The sequence below is a fragment of the Synchiropus splendidus genome, chromosome 15 (genome assembly GCF_027744825.2).
Source record: "Synchiropus splendidus isolate RoL2022-P1 chromosome 15, RoL_Sspl_1.0, whole genome shotgun sequence".
Taxonomy (NCBI): domain Eukaryota; kingdom Metazoa; phylum Chordata; class Actinopteri; order Syngnathiformes; family Callionymidae; genus Synchiropus; species Synchiropus splendidus.
The window spans coordinates 14,308,967-14,326,187 of record NC_071348.1 but is presented as its reverse complement, the minus strand read 5'-3'; the positions used below and the strand labels follow the sequence as shown (position 1 = coordinate 14,326,187).

General features: G+C 41.8%; 2 protein-coding genes across 2 annotated transcripts; one reads left to right on the top strand and one right to left on the bottom strand.

Moving 5' to 3' along the window:
• Window positions 1–1,711: 1,711 nt before the first annotated feature.
• si:dkey-283b15.2 (neuronal pentraxin-1) lies at window positions 1,712–8,447 on the top strand. The gene is made up of 6 exons (XM_053886939.1): window positions 1,712–1,982; window positions 4,437–5,174; window positions 6,039–6,531; window positions 6,661–6,914; window positions 7,431–7,610; window positions 7,692–8,447. The coding sequence occupies exons 2-6, from the start codon at window positions 4,524–4,526 to the stop codon at window positions 7,899–7,901; spliced, it is 1,788 nt and encodes a 595-aa protein (XP_053742914.1). The 5' UTR covers window positions 1,712–1,982; window positions 4,437–4,523; the 3' UTR covers window positions 7,902–8,447.
• Window positions 8,448–8,724: 277 nt separating this feature from the next.
• Window positions 8,725–17,106, bottom strand: cyth2 (cytohesin 2). Its single transcript, XM_053886940.1, has 12 exons — window positions 16,906–17,106; window positions 15,563–15,713; window positions 14,118–14,184; window positions 13,913–14,031; window positions 13,758–13,838; window positions 12,553–12,665; window positions 12,270–12,418; window positions 12,080–12,191; window positions 11,576–11,652; window positions 11,421–11,492; window positions 11,016–11,170; window positions 8,725–10,932 (listed from the first exon to the last, which is right to left on the bottom strand). The coding sequence occupies exons 1-12, from the start codon at window positions 16,970–16,972 to the stop codon at window positions 10,845–10,847; spliced, it is 1,251 nt and encodes a 416-aa protein (XP_053742915.1). The 5' UTR covers window positions 16,973–17,106; the 3' UTR covers window positions 8,725–10,844.
• Between the last annotated feature and the right edge of the window lie 115 nt (window positions 17,107–17,221).

The following is a 17,221-nucleotide window of genomic DNA, read 5'->3' as shown; positions in this document are numbered from 1 at the left end:
TTAGTTTTCCTGAGTGTGTGCAGAGTGTCCCATGCCTCTCACACCATGTCGGCCTTTAACATATCATGTTCTCGCCTTGACTGAGAAATTGCAACTTGCTATGGAGGTGTGAAGGAGTCAAATGAATCCAGTCTAATTCAATGAACACTAATCAATTAAACCAGGTTAATTCCACGCAAGCGGCATGTGTGCAGACTAATGGTGAACTGCCGTTGACACTGAACTTGATCACGTCTGGCGTGTTACATTACTGATGTAAAATGAGACATCTATCATGCACACTTGTTCATCAGCCATGTAGCTTATGTCTAACTTGTATGTGACCTGCATAAGAAACTGATACCACGACCTACAGAGGTCAGGGTTCAAGCTTTCTACCAAGTATAAATTATTAGAGTGCAGAATGAATCGGAAAACTCACAATATCTAAAAAGTTTATGGGGAACAAAATTCAAAGAGTAATTCAAGAGTAGATGAGATTATTAAAAGAAGCTGACCATGAAAGCTGTGTTTTGGTGCTGAAGTCGTCTTCTCTTAGAGGATGAATGATATTTGGACTTATTTCCTTAAAACATATGACTTTTGTTGATGATTTAGCTTCATCATAATTCATTTATAATTTAGAATGTTATTCCCGCTTGAATGCAAAGAACACTTCCTCTCATATGAAATCCCCTTTTATAAAAATTCACTTAGTCTCACCTATTCACCCGAGAGTCCATATTTTGGCAAACTAGAACTTGGAATTGTTGTTTTGAAAATACAGAAATTTGTATCAGATTCCAATGTCCACCCAAGTGTTGTGTTTTGGGAATGTCAAGGTGACCACGAGTTGGCTCTCTCTCGGAGTCGTTTGGTTCCAGTCCGGATTAAACGTCATCAAGGTATCAGACGTCTTGTAGCGGTTTGACTCCCTGTTAAGTCTTGGCTGAGTCACAGGAATTTCATGAATTTCGCAGTAGGATGTGTCATACGTATTAATATTTATCATTATTTTATTCTGAACACTGTATCAGTCATCATTCATATGTTCCAATATATGTTCATTCAAATAACTGTACAGTAACTTGAGTGAGCTCTTTGACATTATTATTGTTTTTTTTTTGTTGTTGTGTTTTTTTAATATACTGGTGTTATTATTGCTTAACAGGATACAACATTTGTATTTTGAATTATCCTTGCACTGCGGATAATGATTGTTATTATTTGATCTTTTGAAATAGTTTTGCTTGTTTTCATTCATTTATTTTGTAGTGAAATAGCCCCTGATCTTCTTTTTTGTCAGTATGTGTATATTTCAATTTATATTTTAGATGTTTTCAGACATCAGCACCCACCATGGACGCCTCTTATTCACAGATGTTTCCTCCAGCTCTGACATCCATTGGCCATGCCTTGGCCACAGTAACTACTGCCGAGGTATCAAAGCAGATGCTGGTTCATTTACATATTACATATTACATATTTACATATATTACAAAGAAAGACGGTGGTGAGATTCTGAAACTCAACTGGCGCCAGTGTGTCTCAGTAAGTCATCAAGTCCAAGTGTGGTTCAGTAATTACCACTAATGCCTGTGCAGTGTGATGTTCTGACCCTGAAGCCGCCATCTGCTGCTGTCACCAGCAGACAGGAAGAGACCTGGAATTAACAAGTACCTCCTGCGCGGAGATTTAAACGTGACGTGGACCAGAGGGGAGGCCATTGTTAAAAGGACCATATAGAAGTTATCCAGACACACTTTGTCACAGCACCTGCAAGTGTCAGGACAGAACAAGCTCAGGTACAAAGAACTGGTAGATAGAAATCCCGAGAAGAGTTTGAGACTTCTGAGAGCTTGGAAGGAGGGGCGAGGAGGAGGAGGAGGATGAGACAATGCTGAAGAGATAACGGAAGATGAGCTCTCCTCTGGAGTAAATCTCCCTCAAGCTGATCAGTGTGTGTGAGGTCCAGCAGCAACTGTATCACGCTGAAACTTGAGGTAGGAAATCAATTTGTATTTTGACTTGTGTTTTACTTATAACATGTTGTGGTTGAATGTGAATTTAACACCAACGGCCAGGAGCATTGTTTTAGTTGAATGTGAGGCTATGCTTTAAAACAGTAGTTTTTCTTAACATTATGTTAAATAACTTTTTACAGTCAAACAAATATTGACAGTACTTTGTTCTCAAGCCACCTGATCATTCATTCAGTTAATTTTCTGCTTATATTTGTGTATATATTTATATTTTATATCTGTATTTGTCTATTGAATTTTCATGTTGTTTCCTTTTTTCATATTCAGATCAGGTGCAAATGAACAGATTTTATTGCAACAATATTTGAATTTAAATATTTATAAATTGTTTTTTTTTCTTATTATTAATACAATCTAAATAATGTGTGATATAGAATGTGAATTTCTATAAGCAGAAATCTCATGTAAACAGCATTAATGATCTAATGGTTATATTTCATGATGCTCTATCTGAAGGGAAAATAAAAGAAATGATGTAATGAGAGAAAATATATCCAAAAATAATTAGTAGGAAATAGTAATATTCCTCTTTGTTTATTCTGGTCTCAATAAAGACAACATCCTAAAGCTCTTAATCCCCATTTTGTTTACAAATGCAGCAGCGGTCTGTAATTCTGCTGCAGAGTCTAACTACACATGTCAGTTGTTAATCGTGCTGGTTAAGCGTCCACCACAGCCATATGGTGCAGGACCAACGCCAGTGACCACCGAGGATTACCACACTGACACACAGAAGGGGCATGCGAGGCCAAGGAAGCCCACTTATCTCAGGATAAGAACGGAGAAAAAGATGCTGGCAATCGGGCTAATGAAGTGACCTGTAGGCAGTAATGAACTTAGCTAAACACTGTTGTGAAGCTTCACCATCTGTCCGTCCTCTAAGCTTGTCACAGCACCAGAAAAGAACTAGAAGCATTTAGTTCCAGGAGAGCAGCAAGCACGTTTGCACACACACACAGTCACAGCAACAGGTGGTCGAGTGAGGTCCGCACTTGTGTCACGTGAGTGCCATTTGAAAATGCCGACCCAGCTGAATGCAGCATGGGTCAACTTCCTGTGGCGACAATGTAGGCATGGGTAGCTTCAAACATAAATAAATTCAATCCTGCATGTTTGACTCTGCCACGGTGTCCCAATAAATAATGAATTCCTTTTTTATCTGGCCCCCTCAGGCCCAATAGTTATGAATAAAATAATTCATCGTTGTCATAAAGTGAAACAAACATTGATGTAAAGTTCCACAGAGAAGGAGCGAGCCAAGTTAAGATGCATATATTTGCTCTTTGGAACACAGAGATGATTCAGAACTCTGTCTAGGAGACACATCTGCAGCAGCATGGCAAAGAGAACTGTGGCGGCTATCCACGGATGAAAGAGTGAATGAATGAAAATTTGCTTAAATACAATTTGGAAACATACATGAATGCATAGATGAATTGGTAAATGATCTTTCTGAAGGTCCAATTGGATCAGGTTGGATCTGGGAATGGCAAACTTCATTTCAATAACTTAATAGTTTTGGACCATTGGAAAACTAATATTTATCCACAATATTTATTTAGCATAGATTACAAACATTATAAAAAATATTGATAAAAATAATAACAACAATATTCAATAATATTAAAACGTTATCAATTAAATGTATATAACTATACAGTCGTAATAGTGCAAGTCAAAGAAGGACACTGCTACAGAATGTAACTTTACGATGAATAAAGTTAATAAAGTTGAAGAGTTAGTGGTGGAAAAAAGGTTGATTAACAATATTAAATAAACTTTTCTCCATGTTAAGTGGCTAGTTTAACATTTTGCATGCTGTTAAAAAAATGTAAAATGGTGCGTCATGTCATCTCACAGTGGTAGGAACAGTTTGTGACAGGTTGATGATATTTTTAGGCTACTGTTAATACAAGTGAGGCACTGCCATCTTGCACAGGTGAACGCTGGGTTTGTCATTGTTAGCATTTATAGCCTGCACTGATTTCCATTCAAGCATGTCAAAGACCAGCCAAGTGAAGCGCAATAAGCTGGATTTTCAGGTTATCACCAGCTGAGTGGAGGACTGGAGGAACTCAGCTTATTGAGACATCACGAGACCTTTGGGTTCATAGTGTCGTGACATTGACGCTGGCTCAACACTCACCGTAGTTTAGCTAATCCGTCTGGACACATTCAAGCTGTTTGGCACATTGTTGGAGGTTAATGGTGTCAGAGTCTGGAACTGAACTGCTTCCTGAAAACGTTCTTCTAATAAACTTCCAGACACTGGGCGTCCTTTTTTCAGGGTTTATTCACGTTCGCCCAGAAAACAGATAAATATATATTGAGCTGCATCAAGTGAAGGGACATTGTGTGCATGACGTTTGGTAAACAAGGCTAATCTTGGGGTTCAAATCTCTGTTGTTCTTTCAGATTTGACCTTTGAAGCAAAAGTTGCCCCCAGAAGCACTTCACATTTTGACGTGAACAACTCAGTCTACTGACCTGTGGACCAGCATCATGTTGATCTCTCAGCTCAGGTTCACTGTTGTCCCACTGCTGTTGTCGCTTCTTTTCAATTCTGCATCAGCCACGTCAGGCTCAGACTTTGTTTACGGGGCGCACCCTCGTTTTGTGTGCACCCCCCTGCCTGTGGATGCAGACCCTGCATGCTTCCCCCCGCATGGTGCCAGTGTAGGTGGCTCCAGTAGATCAGGGCATCAAAGTGCACCTCCTGCTGGCTGGTGGGGCACGAGTGAAGAGGCCAAAGCCACTATCCTTCACCTGCGGGAGAGCCTGGTTCAGCAGAAGGAGACCATCCTGGATCAGAGAGAGACCATTCGGGAGCTGACCGCCAAGCTCAGCCTGTGTGAGGGCTTCGGTCGGAACCACCACGAGGACCAACACGGCATGTCTTCGCATCACTTTGGAGCTGGGGGTCATCATCAGTATGCCGACAGCGACCACCATAACAACCACCAAGGTTACCACGGCAACTTCATACCTGACTCTCCACATCACCTCTCAGTTGGGGGTCACAGAAATGACGGGGGGCACAGTAGCAGCCACCAGGAGAAGGACAAACAAGCCACATCTGGGGAGGGGTCATCCTCTCCAGAGCAGATGGAGCGGATGTTGCAGGCGCTGAAGGAGCGACTCAACAACCTGCAGGTGAGCAGCAGCAAACTACTTTCCATCATGCAGCCCTTCAGATTTTTATTTTAAAGAGACAATAAAATGAGGGAATACAAAGCAAGAATTGTATTCAACTGGACTGTAAATATACTTATGGATAAAATTAGTTAAAATTGGTCTGAATGAACAGATTCAAAAGAGGTCATTCTTAGTTGAGTAAAAGTATTATATATATATATATATATATATAATATGAATAGACGAGTAAAATAATTGAAATATTTGAACAAAAACATGAAAAAATGCAGCCAAGAATGTCGAGAGGAAAATATAATGATCAATTGAACATTTGTAAAAAACAACAATTGTAAAAATCTATAGAAAATTGCCAAAAGTATAAATAACTGAAAAGATGGATAAAATAAGCGTTTCAAATCAACTTTGTCTTAGAAATCTGAATTTGATGATCATCAAATTTCGGTCTTCCTCTCAATGGTCTCCAGGTCCGTAAGATGGAAGTCAGGCATCAACATCAGTGCCTGTCGTGACCATATATGGACTTGTTCCATGTGCGGCGCCGCTGGCATCAGTGGCTTGTTTACAGATTAATGAAGCCGTTGGACCTCTACGACTCACGACAGAGGAACTATCGATGATTTAATCTCACAAAGCCAATTACTAGATGCCCAACAGACGTCACAGATTTATCCGGGTAAATAAAGATGCAGCATGATGCCAGAAGGTCATGCTCCAGGATGAAACTAAGATCACCTGAGAGGAAGAGAAGTCACTCCGCAGCAGAATCTCCTTCAAGGAAATAAATAGGGAGCTTCATATCAGTGTTTAGTTCCAAAAGTAGTATTGAAGTTGAAGCCTGAGTTGTTTCTTCTCTGCGTGCAGAAGAGGAACACGTCCATCACCTACTCCAGCTCTCTGAAGGAGCTGCTGCAGCGGAAGATCAGCACTCTGGAGGAGCAGCTGCATCACAGCAGCAGCCCCTACAGCCACCACGGCGACGGAGAGCACCATGACGATGACCATCACCATGACGACCACGAGGATCACTCCACCGACCACATGGATGACGAGCACATCGGCCTCAGTGAAAGAGGGAACGAGACGGGCCACAACCACGACGACCACAGCGACGGCCATCGTGACAGAGAGGGTGACCATGACAACCATAATGACAGTTACCATGATGATGACAGCCATCATGAGGACGAGCGACAGGACAGAGGTCACCAGGAAGACGGTCACCATGACGACAGTCACCATGATGATGGTCACCATGGAAATGATGCGGCCGCTCAGAGCTACCTTTCACACACTTCAGGGTCCCAAAGCGGTTTCCACCCAAACAAGCTGGAGACGATGCTCAACCAACTAGCAGGTGCACAGCTTGTTTACCCTTAACACATTTACTGACTCTGGTGTGCGAATGTAAATACATTTATTACAAAATAGCTGACCAACTTTGGCTTTAATAAAACTCATTTTCTCATTTCTCATTTCAACTCAGGCTCCAACAGGAAGAGGATGCACAATCCAGACGCCTTCCAGATCAGCTTCCCCATGAGGACCAACTACATGTACGGGAGAGTGAAGACGACTTTGCTGCAGGAGATCTTTGCTCTCACCTTGTGTCTGTGGCTGCGGGCCGGGGTGGGGCCTGGAATGGGGACCCCCTTCTCCTACTCTGCACCGGGGCAGGCCAATGAGCTGGTTCTGATTGAGTGGGGAAGCAACCCCATGGAGCTGCTCATCGATGACAAGGTGAGGAAGAGGAGAACATCTGTCAAGCTTGGGATGTGGAAACAAGGGAAGGGTTGCTGAGAGTCATGCAACCGACAACCAGAATCCACCTGTAGCAGATGTTAAGAGACGTAAAGGCAGACAGTTATGACCTCAAATCACTTTTTTGGCCACAAGAACAGCACATGTTTCGGACTACAGTGGTCTGCTGCTGCTGATGGACAAGAATAGTAGCCAGGAATCTAGAGAAGACAAAAACATTTAAAAAAACAAACAAATATGACTTGGAATCCTGGCCAAAACAGGATGAAGAGGAGAGGAGGATATTTAGGTCCTGGTTGATTCTAGCTCTGCTCTTTGAAACTCTGTTTCTCCTCTTTTTACAGTCAAACTTTCTAAACCATGCCAGAGATTTGCCACAGTTCACGGCATCACATTCACACATTGTACCCTGCCAGAACTTCATTCATGGGGGCTGTGGAGGCGGTGCTGATAATAACCAGCTAGTAACTCACCCCTTCTCTTCTCTCATCCCAGGCTGTGACTCTGCCCCTGACGGTGAGCGATGGGAAATGGCACCACGTGTGTGTGACCTGGTCCACTCGGGAGGGTCACTGGGAGGCCTACCAGGACGGGATGCAGAGGGGCTCTGGGATGAATTTATCCCCCTGGCATCCTATCAAACCTGGAGGGGTCTTCATCCTGGGGCAAGAGCAGGTACAGAAAGTGTTCCACAGGATCACCGGTGATTGTCTTTCATCTAATTTTTGAAGTCTGACTGATATAACCTTCCTTTAGGACACTCTCGGCGGTCGCTTTGACGCCACCCAGTCCTTTGTGGGCGAGTTGTCAGACCTGCAGATGTGGTCTCACGTCCTGAGCTCCAGCGACATCTACAGCCTGGCATCCTGCGGCAGCCACCTCAGAGGTGACGTCATCTCTTGGTCAGACACAGAGGTGGAGCTGCACGGAGGCGTGACCCAGTACGCATTTGACCCCTGTCACTGAGGAAGGACAGAGAGCCCCCCTTACAACACTTGATGCCTTCATCATCAGTGACTTCATATGAGAGGACACTTCTTCATGTGTCATTTCTCTCTTTAAAGACTTTAGAGGAGATCCCAAGGTTTTTTTTTACCGACCCAGTAAGTGCTTTGACATATTGTCATTGTGTTTATGAATGTTTTTCTGGCCTGGACTCTTTTGGAAGAACTCCGGTCATACAGCTAAAACACCAAAGAAAGTAGCCAGGCGTTGACAGTGTTAGCAACTTTAGCATATTCCAACATTTTCATCCAAATAAAAGCAATATTTTACTACGTTCATAAAATGGAAATATGCACTTAATTAACATCTACATCAAATATCTGTCAAACATATTTAGGCTTTAAAGTACTTTGCTCATATTGTGTTATGTCATTTTCATCTTTTGTTTCATGTTCAGGCCTTGACTGTCATTGGATGATTTTTAATTTGTATTAGCGTTAACTTGTGTATAAATAAGACATTAAATATGTATTTCTTCTTTGAGAAATTAAAAGAACTTTAGTCACAGCCAAGTTGTCACCGATTGCAAAATGAATGAATAATCATTTTTTTAAAACACATTTGGAAAAATGCATTAAATGTCTGTTTTTATTTTTTATTATACCAGAGTAAATGTAAATGTTATTTTCATATAAAGGCCTATCACACACACATCCATGGAAGGTCAACAACCAGACAAGCTAAGACAGACCAACATCCCACAACATCAACACGACAACACAAACACACACACACTAACTTGTCCCCAGGTAACACTCGGAATGAAGACAAAAACAGTGGGCTGTCGATCATGTGTTTACATTTATTCTGACAGTACTTAACTGGCACCAATCTTTTGTCATTTTCCTTTTTGCTACATTTATAGAAGATCTCTCCATCTTCACCTCAGACACTGAAATAAATAAAATACAACTCAATGACAAACAAAAAGAGGTGCAATCCAAAGGTCCAGTGTTCATTTGATTAGCATTCAGGTTCTGTCTTCAGTAGTATTTCTTTCTTCTTGCGTTTCATATCCGCACAGTGGTTTTGGCAACTTTGCACTTCAAGAATGTCCGTAGGGCGAAGGTGCACCAGTCGTGCAGGAAAGCACTACAGGGTTTGTGATGCTCGGTGCTCACTTTTTTTGGAGGGACAGCGAGACGAATAAAGGCAACATTAGATGCAGGGTAACTCAAGAGCAGCTGATGAACTGGAGGTTACAGTTTAAGGGTGCACGTCATGGGTTTAACATTATGACCACCAGACTAGTTAAGCTTTTTCTTTCACTCCCACAGCTACAACTGAAAGGTCACTTTGCATCAGATCATTAGTCCGGCACAGAATCCTCAACCAGTCGTACTTCTGCACTGGATGTACCATCTTTTGGGTCGCTGCGTTCTTTCTTTTGGTCCTTCATATGAGCAAAGACACTACGTATACTACTGATGCCTGATCCACACTGCAATTTGTAAAGCAACCCTGTTAACAACAACTGAGTCCCAAGGTTTGGAAGGAGTTCATGAGCTCAGAGTGGCACTTATCCATGCCTCCAAAATCCTCCTAAAAGCAGAAAGGTCCCTTCAAAACCATAGAGCCCAGCACCTATTTTGACTTTAATCTTGGTCCGATTCAGAAAAACAAAGCAACTGCAGACTTCAAACAGGACAGTGACAAGATATTAGGCAGGTGGTCATAATGAAGGTAACAGCAGAGGAGATTGAGCGTCGCTGTTAAAAGAGAACGTCACATGAGAGCTGCAACAAGCCCACTCAAATGTTTACTGGGTTTGTAAACTCATTTTACCCAAACCTCCACTCTTCTACTTCAGCAGGAAATGCAACTATTATTAAGCCTTTCAAGAGCACAAATACCAATAGTTCAAATCTGTATTGGCCCCCAGACATGCAGCAAATCACAGACAATCAAGAGGCATTGGGAAACTAAAGCTCGGACGCAGTGTGAGGCCAGTTAATGCTTGTGCTTCTCCTGATCACCCAAGTACCAACATATACATAATAATAACAAGGACCAATCAGCTCATGAACGTCCACATGAATGCACCCCTCCCTTTAGTCAATGCTAACTAACTTTGCCTGCTGCATCACTCATGCACACCTACAATAGCTCGTACAAAACATTAACAAAAATAAACAATAAATTAAATCATCTATGTGTATCGTAAACAAATGTGCTAAGATCTATGTACAGAACTTGTATACATTGTATTGAGCTGCCTTCCTAAGAAAATCTCTCAGTAGTGGACTGAAGCCTCTACAGGTGAGAGAAGAGAGATGATTCTTTTGTAGGAGTTCATGATCATCACCGCCCAGTTCAGCATTATACATGACATTAGTGAAGTTGAACGGAGCTCGTACTTCACCGGACCTCTTTCGTGTCTAAAGCAACTCTGGTGGTAAAATGCCACTAAATACATTTTAAGCAAGTTTTACTAATTCCTCAAATCCTGGTCAACCAGCACAGCAGTTCTGGAAGTAAATTCACATTATCCTGCAGGGGAATCATCTTCATCATCACCAAGGACAAGGCATTTCATCGATGAAAGTAGCAACAATTAAACCAAAACTGCATGCTACTCTGAACAAACTGTCTGGAAGCCCCAATACTGAGCTGCTGACATCACAGTATGAGCATGGAAAACTAACCAAATACTGTGGCATCAGCGTCACCTCAGACCATAGTTCTCTTCAGACAGAATCTCAGAGAATGCAGCCACAGCAGGTGAGTTTCTCCAGCACGAATGAGACGTTTTAAGGTCCATTAACTAGAAAGAAAATAGTCTGTTCATGAGAAACAGGACGCACTTCAGGAAATGTATGGAGATACATCAGCAGGGAGAAATATTTGCCTCCCAGTTCAGGGAGGAGATAAAGATAATGGGGAAAGATAATTATCTGGAAGCATCTATGGTTGTTCTTCCTTCTTCTTCAGAGATATACGTTTCTTACGGGCAGCGAGCATTTCATAGAAGGGGTCGACACTGACAGCAGATCTGGAAAGATGAAGGTCAATCAGAAGAGGTAGCAAAACCACAATGATGTTCAAAGACTTGCATGTGTGCAAGTAAACACCTACTTGATGCTGTGAATCCACTCATCCTTCTCCTCAGGAGTGGGGGCTGAGATGCGATACACCATGTGGTTGCCCTCCACCACTCGTCCGTCCGCTTCCGTCTTACATGCCTTGATCAGCTGACCGCGGTTGTTGGGGATGTACAGCTCAAAGCAGTTCTGTGGGACAAGACCCTCAAGTTACAGTACAGTACACATCCAGGTGAAAAAATTTCAAATGAAGTTAATGAAGAGGCCTTTAAGATGTCATTTGTTTCAGTATGATTTGATACAAGCTAGAAGTGTAGCTAGGATAAATCTTAATTTATTTGAAATAACTTGACATCATTCATATATTTTTCCATACTCCACATATTATCACCTATTTTTTCTTATGTTGATTTTACAAATGGAACAAGTGTCAACTCACAGGCTTCCTCGGATCTTCCACTTCACGAATGCTGAGGTTTTCCAAGGGGATGATACCTCTGGGTTCCTTGTCCTTTAAAATGAAACGAGAATATCTCTTCTATCATCTATCAAAACTGCAAAGTTTAAGCACGAGAGAGGCTGTTGCAGACTCACTGTGGTGTATTCAAAGTAATAAAGGCAGTTGTCCGTCAGAATGAACCACCGTCTCTTCCAGGTTTTCACACGTCCCCCTGAAACAAACGGAGAGCAAACAGGAAATGACACGAGGATTTATATTAAGAGAAACTCCTCTACAATCAATGCTACAACTCTAACTGGAACTACGCCGGTTGTTACATACCTCCTGAGAAAACAACAGCAGCAGCAGAGGGCAGAAATCACAGGGAAGAAGCAGGTGGAGGATTTAGAAGAAGCCAGTGGGTAAGAGAAATCCAAAATGTAGGGGAAGGGGAGATCATATTAGTCACACTTGAGATCAAAAGCCCTGCCATGCAGAACAGATTTGAGATCACACAAGAAAGTGAGTCTGGTCTCATGGAGAAGACTCAGACAGCATCTCCACCGTAGAACAACAAGTAGTACAGAACACACCACCGTCACCACAACCATCAAAATGTTTTGATTATTAAGATCAAGACTGTCATGTGATGATCTCACCAAGTTTAAGGAGCCAACCCTCTCTGTCTGGATTGAAGAAGGTGTGTGTGAGGTCGTTGCCATCATCTTCTGGGATCTTGAATGGCTCGTTTTTGATGCTGTCATATAGGTTCTTCAATATAGACGCACCACTGATCAGACAATTTGAACAGCGAAACACTCAACTTAAAGCCAACAAAACTCAGCATACTCTGAGCAGCTCCTCTGGCAGATCCCCACCCTCATTGATGCCTCGGTTCATGGAGATGAAACGGTCCACGCCTGGCTTGTCTCTCACATTGGGGTTATGGAGGCTGGTATTCAACATGATGATGGCGAACGACAGCACGTAACATGTATCTAGGAAAACATTCATTGTTTTGTAGCTTACATTCAGTCTTATTATAGTCTAGAGTTGTTGAAGCACTAGCTGCAGTTTAAACCCCAAGTTAAAAAAAAAACAAAAAAAAAAACATCCAACTTCCAATATTTACCAGTGCTCTGGAAGACGCCTGGGTTGCAGTGGCAGTATCTCTGAGCGAAGGCCTCCATCATTCTGTCAATCTTCTGAGCTTCACCAGGCAAGCGGAAGCTCCACAAAAATTGTCTGCAGCAGAAGAGGAGGTTGTGATATCACCAGGAAACAAATGGAAATATGAGTTTTGGAAATCAGAAATTATTTCCTTAACTCATAATCCCACATATAGTGGTGGACAAAAGTGGTCAGTTGTTCAGGTCATCAACTACAGTGACTCATACATTTTAAATCAACTTTGATCAGGCAGAGTAGACACTTCGGAACCTGTCATTAATTATGAGGAGTCAATGGACAGTGCACGTACAAACGTAACTGATACTAAATCTTAGAAGGAAAAACAATTACCTGTGCGGGTAAGACACCCCAAAGCACTCAGCAATCTGACCAAATTGCCAAACCATAAAACGAAAAATAAACGTCTGTGGGAGGCTGTGCCTGCAAACGCGGTGTTGTTTTTCTGACCTTGCCATGTTTGCCAAAAACTACCTCTCTTTCCCATGAACTAGTGTTCATATTGATGGACGAGCAGTTGATGAAAGAGGGAGCTGCTGTCAAGCATGCCAGTATTCAACTACTGACTGCAAAAAAAAACAAAACATGAAATCGGAGTTCACATTTTGAAGCTTACATTTTGGATGGGTTAATCTGCTCATGCATTTTATTGTTTTACATTTCATTACTGAACATGAAGATGCTGCTATTTAAGCTTTAAAAATAAGGCTATCTCACTAATTGTTTTTTTTTACATTATACAGATTTGAAAAACTTTCAGTTTTGTTATTAATTTTACTTTTACTGGCAGTTGAGAAGTGGGACAAGGTACGGCTAAAGACAAGTGGTCCATTTGATATATTGGCTGGAATTAGGTTGTGTTGACCATGAGAGCTCTCTACTGACACCTAGAGGAGGTAATAACATCAGCTCCTTCAGGTTACAGAATCATAAACTACAGAAAATCTGTGAATTCGTGTCAAAATTATAGGAGGGAAGTGGTTGATATATAGTAAGTTAATCACACTCTGATTGGCTATCAGGACTCTGCGAATCGCAGATGAACATATTATTCAATTAAATTGTGAAACATAAATAATAATAATATCAATGTTCACATTATGGTTCGTAACAATACTTTTGACAACAAGGCTCATTATTTGAATTTACCTGAGGGCCTGGACAAGATTGAGATCAGTAAACTCGTGAAGGTCGACAAAAGACTGAAGAACTTTAATGTTGAAGTCATCCCTGCAGCAGAAAAACAAGGTCTTGGAATCATTGACCATTCAGACTTGAAACAACAAAAGTGATAGTCTCAGCACCTTTCTCCGAGATAATCTCCTATAGCAGTCTTGTTCAAGCCTTCTCCTTTGTAGAGGAACTGAGCAATGTCCTCCGATGTGTGTCTCAGCAACTCGTTCTCCACGAGAAACACGATGCCCTGAAGCCAAACAAGGAGCAGTATACATTTCAGCAGAGCAGACAAACAGTACAGTCAAACTGCAAAAAAGCGGTTCTGATTTGTACCTTCTTGGGGTCCATGTTGAATTTTTTCCTCCCCATTGCAACATGCCGACTTTTCTGTAAAGTTTTGCTGCAGAAGGGAGAAATGTAATGGGATAACTAATGAATTAAATGATTGATGTTATAACATTATGATCAGCAGCAGCATGGAGAAGCTGCAGGCATCGTCATAGTGCCTGACACAGAACGGAGAACCTCACCATTTCAAGGAAAGGTCCTCACTTCTGTCCATTTCCACATAACATTTACTCGCAGTTCATGACATAGCCAGAAAGTGTGAAATAGCAGGTTTCTGATGTAAAGGTAGAAACAAACTCTCACTCCGAATGCTGTACCACCACTGCTCCAGGATGATGACTCAGACAATGAAATCAAATCAAAAAGATAAATGGGTTTTGTTGTGAGCTAAAAATGTTAAAATGCCCACAGTGGTGAAGAACACTGGCTCAAGCTTAAGGGACGTTTCACACAGCACACTCTGTCTTGCAACAAAGTATGTTCGGCTCAAAAGTCTGACATGTGAACACAAGCGAGTCGGGTTTTGGCTGTGGACTTGATCCCGGCTGGAGAGCTGCACCTTGTCTCAGGAAACTGAGGTTAGGTTCTTGCCTCAGTCGACTCAGAAGCTGGAAACTACGTGTACAGTACAAACACGATGAATGAGGAGTAGTAAAGGGTCTGAATGCTGTCTGGGTGGACAACATTGTTCAAAAACAACTTCGCAAACTCCCAGTACACAGAGGCGTGCAGCCACAGTTGCGGGTCACTGGTGCCGGGGGACGGGGGCACTGTGCAGCAGTCCGGGACTGAAGTGTTTTCGCCTTTATCAGGCTGATAAACATCTGAGTGACAGACCGATTTAGACATAAATTAATAATGCTAGGATCTGTTGCTGTGCTGTTGCAACTGCTGCTTCCCTGAGGAGAACAGCAGGGAGGAAAGATGCTGGCTTTTCTGAAGTTACTGAAGATTACCAGACTATTCATTGATCATTTTGACATCTGGATATCTACTCAATCGACAGTAATCTCTCTCACTTTGTTCAACTTGTTGTGCGAGCGGCATGGATAAATCAAGACGCTCCCTAGTGCGCAGCTTATTTCTGCTATTTTATTTACTTTTACTTTATTTTTTTATTAAATAAACATGACAACACTCTTTCATGTTTCGTGGGGGTGAATCAAACTCAGGCCACACGAGACAGAATCCACAGTGTGAAAAGCCCCTAAGATAAGTCAGATATTTACTGTAAAATATAAGTCTCTTTTTGAGCTGGGTAAGTTTTTGTGGGGACTATTATTGCTGTGATATAGTTGAATAAAAATAAATTATGGAGGACAATGCAAAAGAAGAGGAATGGAGAAACTTCAATGCCATCCACATCTTTAAGATCACTCTCAGGCCTTTATGAGTTAATTAATAAAATGCTGCAAAAATCAGTGTCTCACCTCCCCTCTGTGCTATTCTCCAGCCCCTCCACCTCTAAAATGGCCTCTCGCAATTCCTCTCTGAGCCTCTGGATCTCCTGCAGCAGGACGCCTTTTCTGCGACGGATGTCCTCCAGCTCAGAGCGCTCTTCTGGGCTCAGGTCTACTGGGACTGCAGAGAGAGAAACAAATAGCTGTGTTACTACGGCTAGTTGCATAAAAAAAAAAACATTACCATACCAGACAGGTCAAGGAGGTGTGGCTAACTGAGCATGAGTCATCATTCTAAAAACAGACTAACCAGACTTGATGTCAACAATACTAAAACAACCTTGAAAGATCTGGCCAGCATCACATTATGTGTCGGAGAAATAAGGTCAAGGATGGATTGAAGCACATTGGACACTGTTTTTTCCTTCATAAGTTTAAACTAATAATTTAGTTGCAGTGACAAAAACAACCACAATGACAACCTAATATACAAGTGATGTGAAGAACAAATGAGATAAGGCTGACTGACTTGTCTGGATGTTCAACTTGAAAGTGCAGGCTTCAAGTGATTTGTAGAGAGCTGAATGACCAATCTCAATAATCATTCTTTCAGGAGCCTGAGAACCACAATTGACCTCCACTGACCTTATTCATTCAGGCTTGTTGAGGTAAAATTGAGCACTTAAGATTCTGGCTCAGCTCATTTGCAGTTTATGGATCAACAAGTGCTAAAACCTCAGCGCAATTGTCAAACATAAACTCGATAGCCTCCTAAAAATATGATAAATTAATATAACACTTGGTACTTAAAGGGATGATTCCAAATGGTGGAGGGACACTCGTGATAAAACCGCAAAAATGTTCAATTTGGAACAGATGCTTTATATTTGACAACTATATTAGAGAGCATTTTGAGCAGTGACTCAGTCTTTCAACCCACAATGAAGAAATGTCCTTTCCCAACAGGACCGAAGTGAACCCTGCACAACACACACTACATACTGTATGCACCACGCCCACCGCCGAGACCCCTGCATCCCAACAACGGAGAGACCAGTCTTGGAGTCCGTACGTTTAGTTTCATTCAAACAAGACACGACAAGACGTACAAAACCGACCGGCACGTAACCGTGGCACGCAATGAGTTAAATGTCCATCGAGGTTAGCTGAAACATTAGCTACCGATCAATATTAATCGTCCGTCAGAACATAACCCTACGTGCCAGAGTGTCTCACGCTGACCACAAAGACTTAGACCAAAATAGTCACATACAAACTAGAAAATAAGCCAGAATGATTACATGAATATCAGAAATAACTTTGACATATCTGAGCTACTAGCTATTAAGCTAACCAAAGCTAGCCATACTTACTGTAGTCCAGGTCATCCATTTTTGGTGCTTTATTTTTAGGCATAAATATTTCAGAGTCGACTGTCATTCAATATAGAAATGATGGATATATGTTGAAATATATCCCCACGGCAAAGGAAAATACAGACAACGGCGAGTGTCGGAGGGCCGGAGACAAAGAAGGTGGCGACACGGAAGCGCTGGCTCGCTTTCTAGTAACTTCCGGTCACTTGTTTTTCAAAACAAACCCACTGCAGTAAACACATCTTATCTATAATACATGGTTCAGCGTAATGTGACTATATTGTCATTGCTGAATACATTTTGAGGCTTCTGG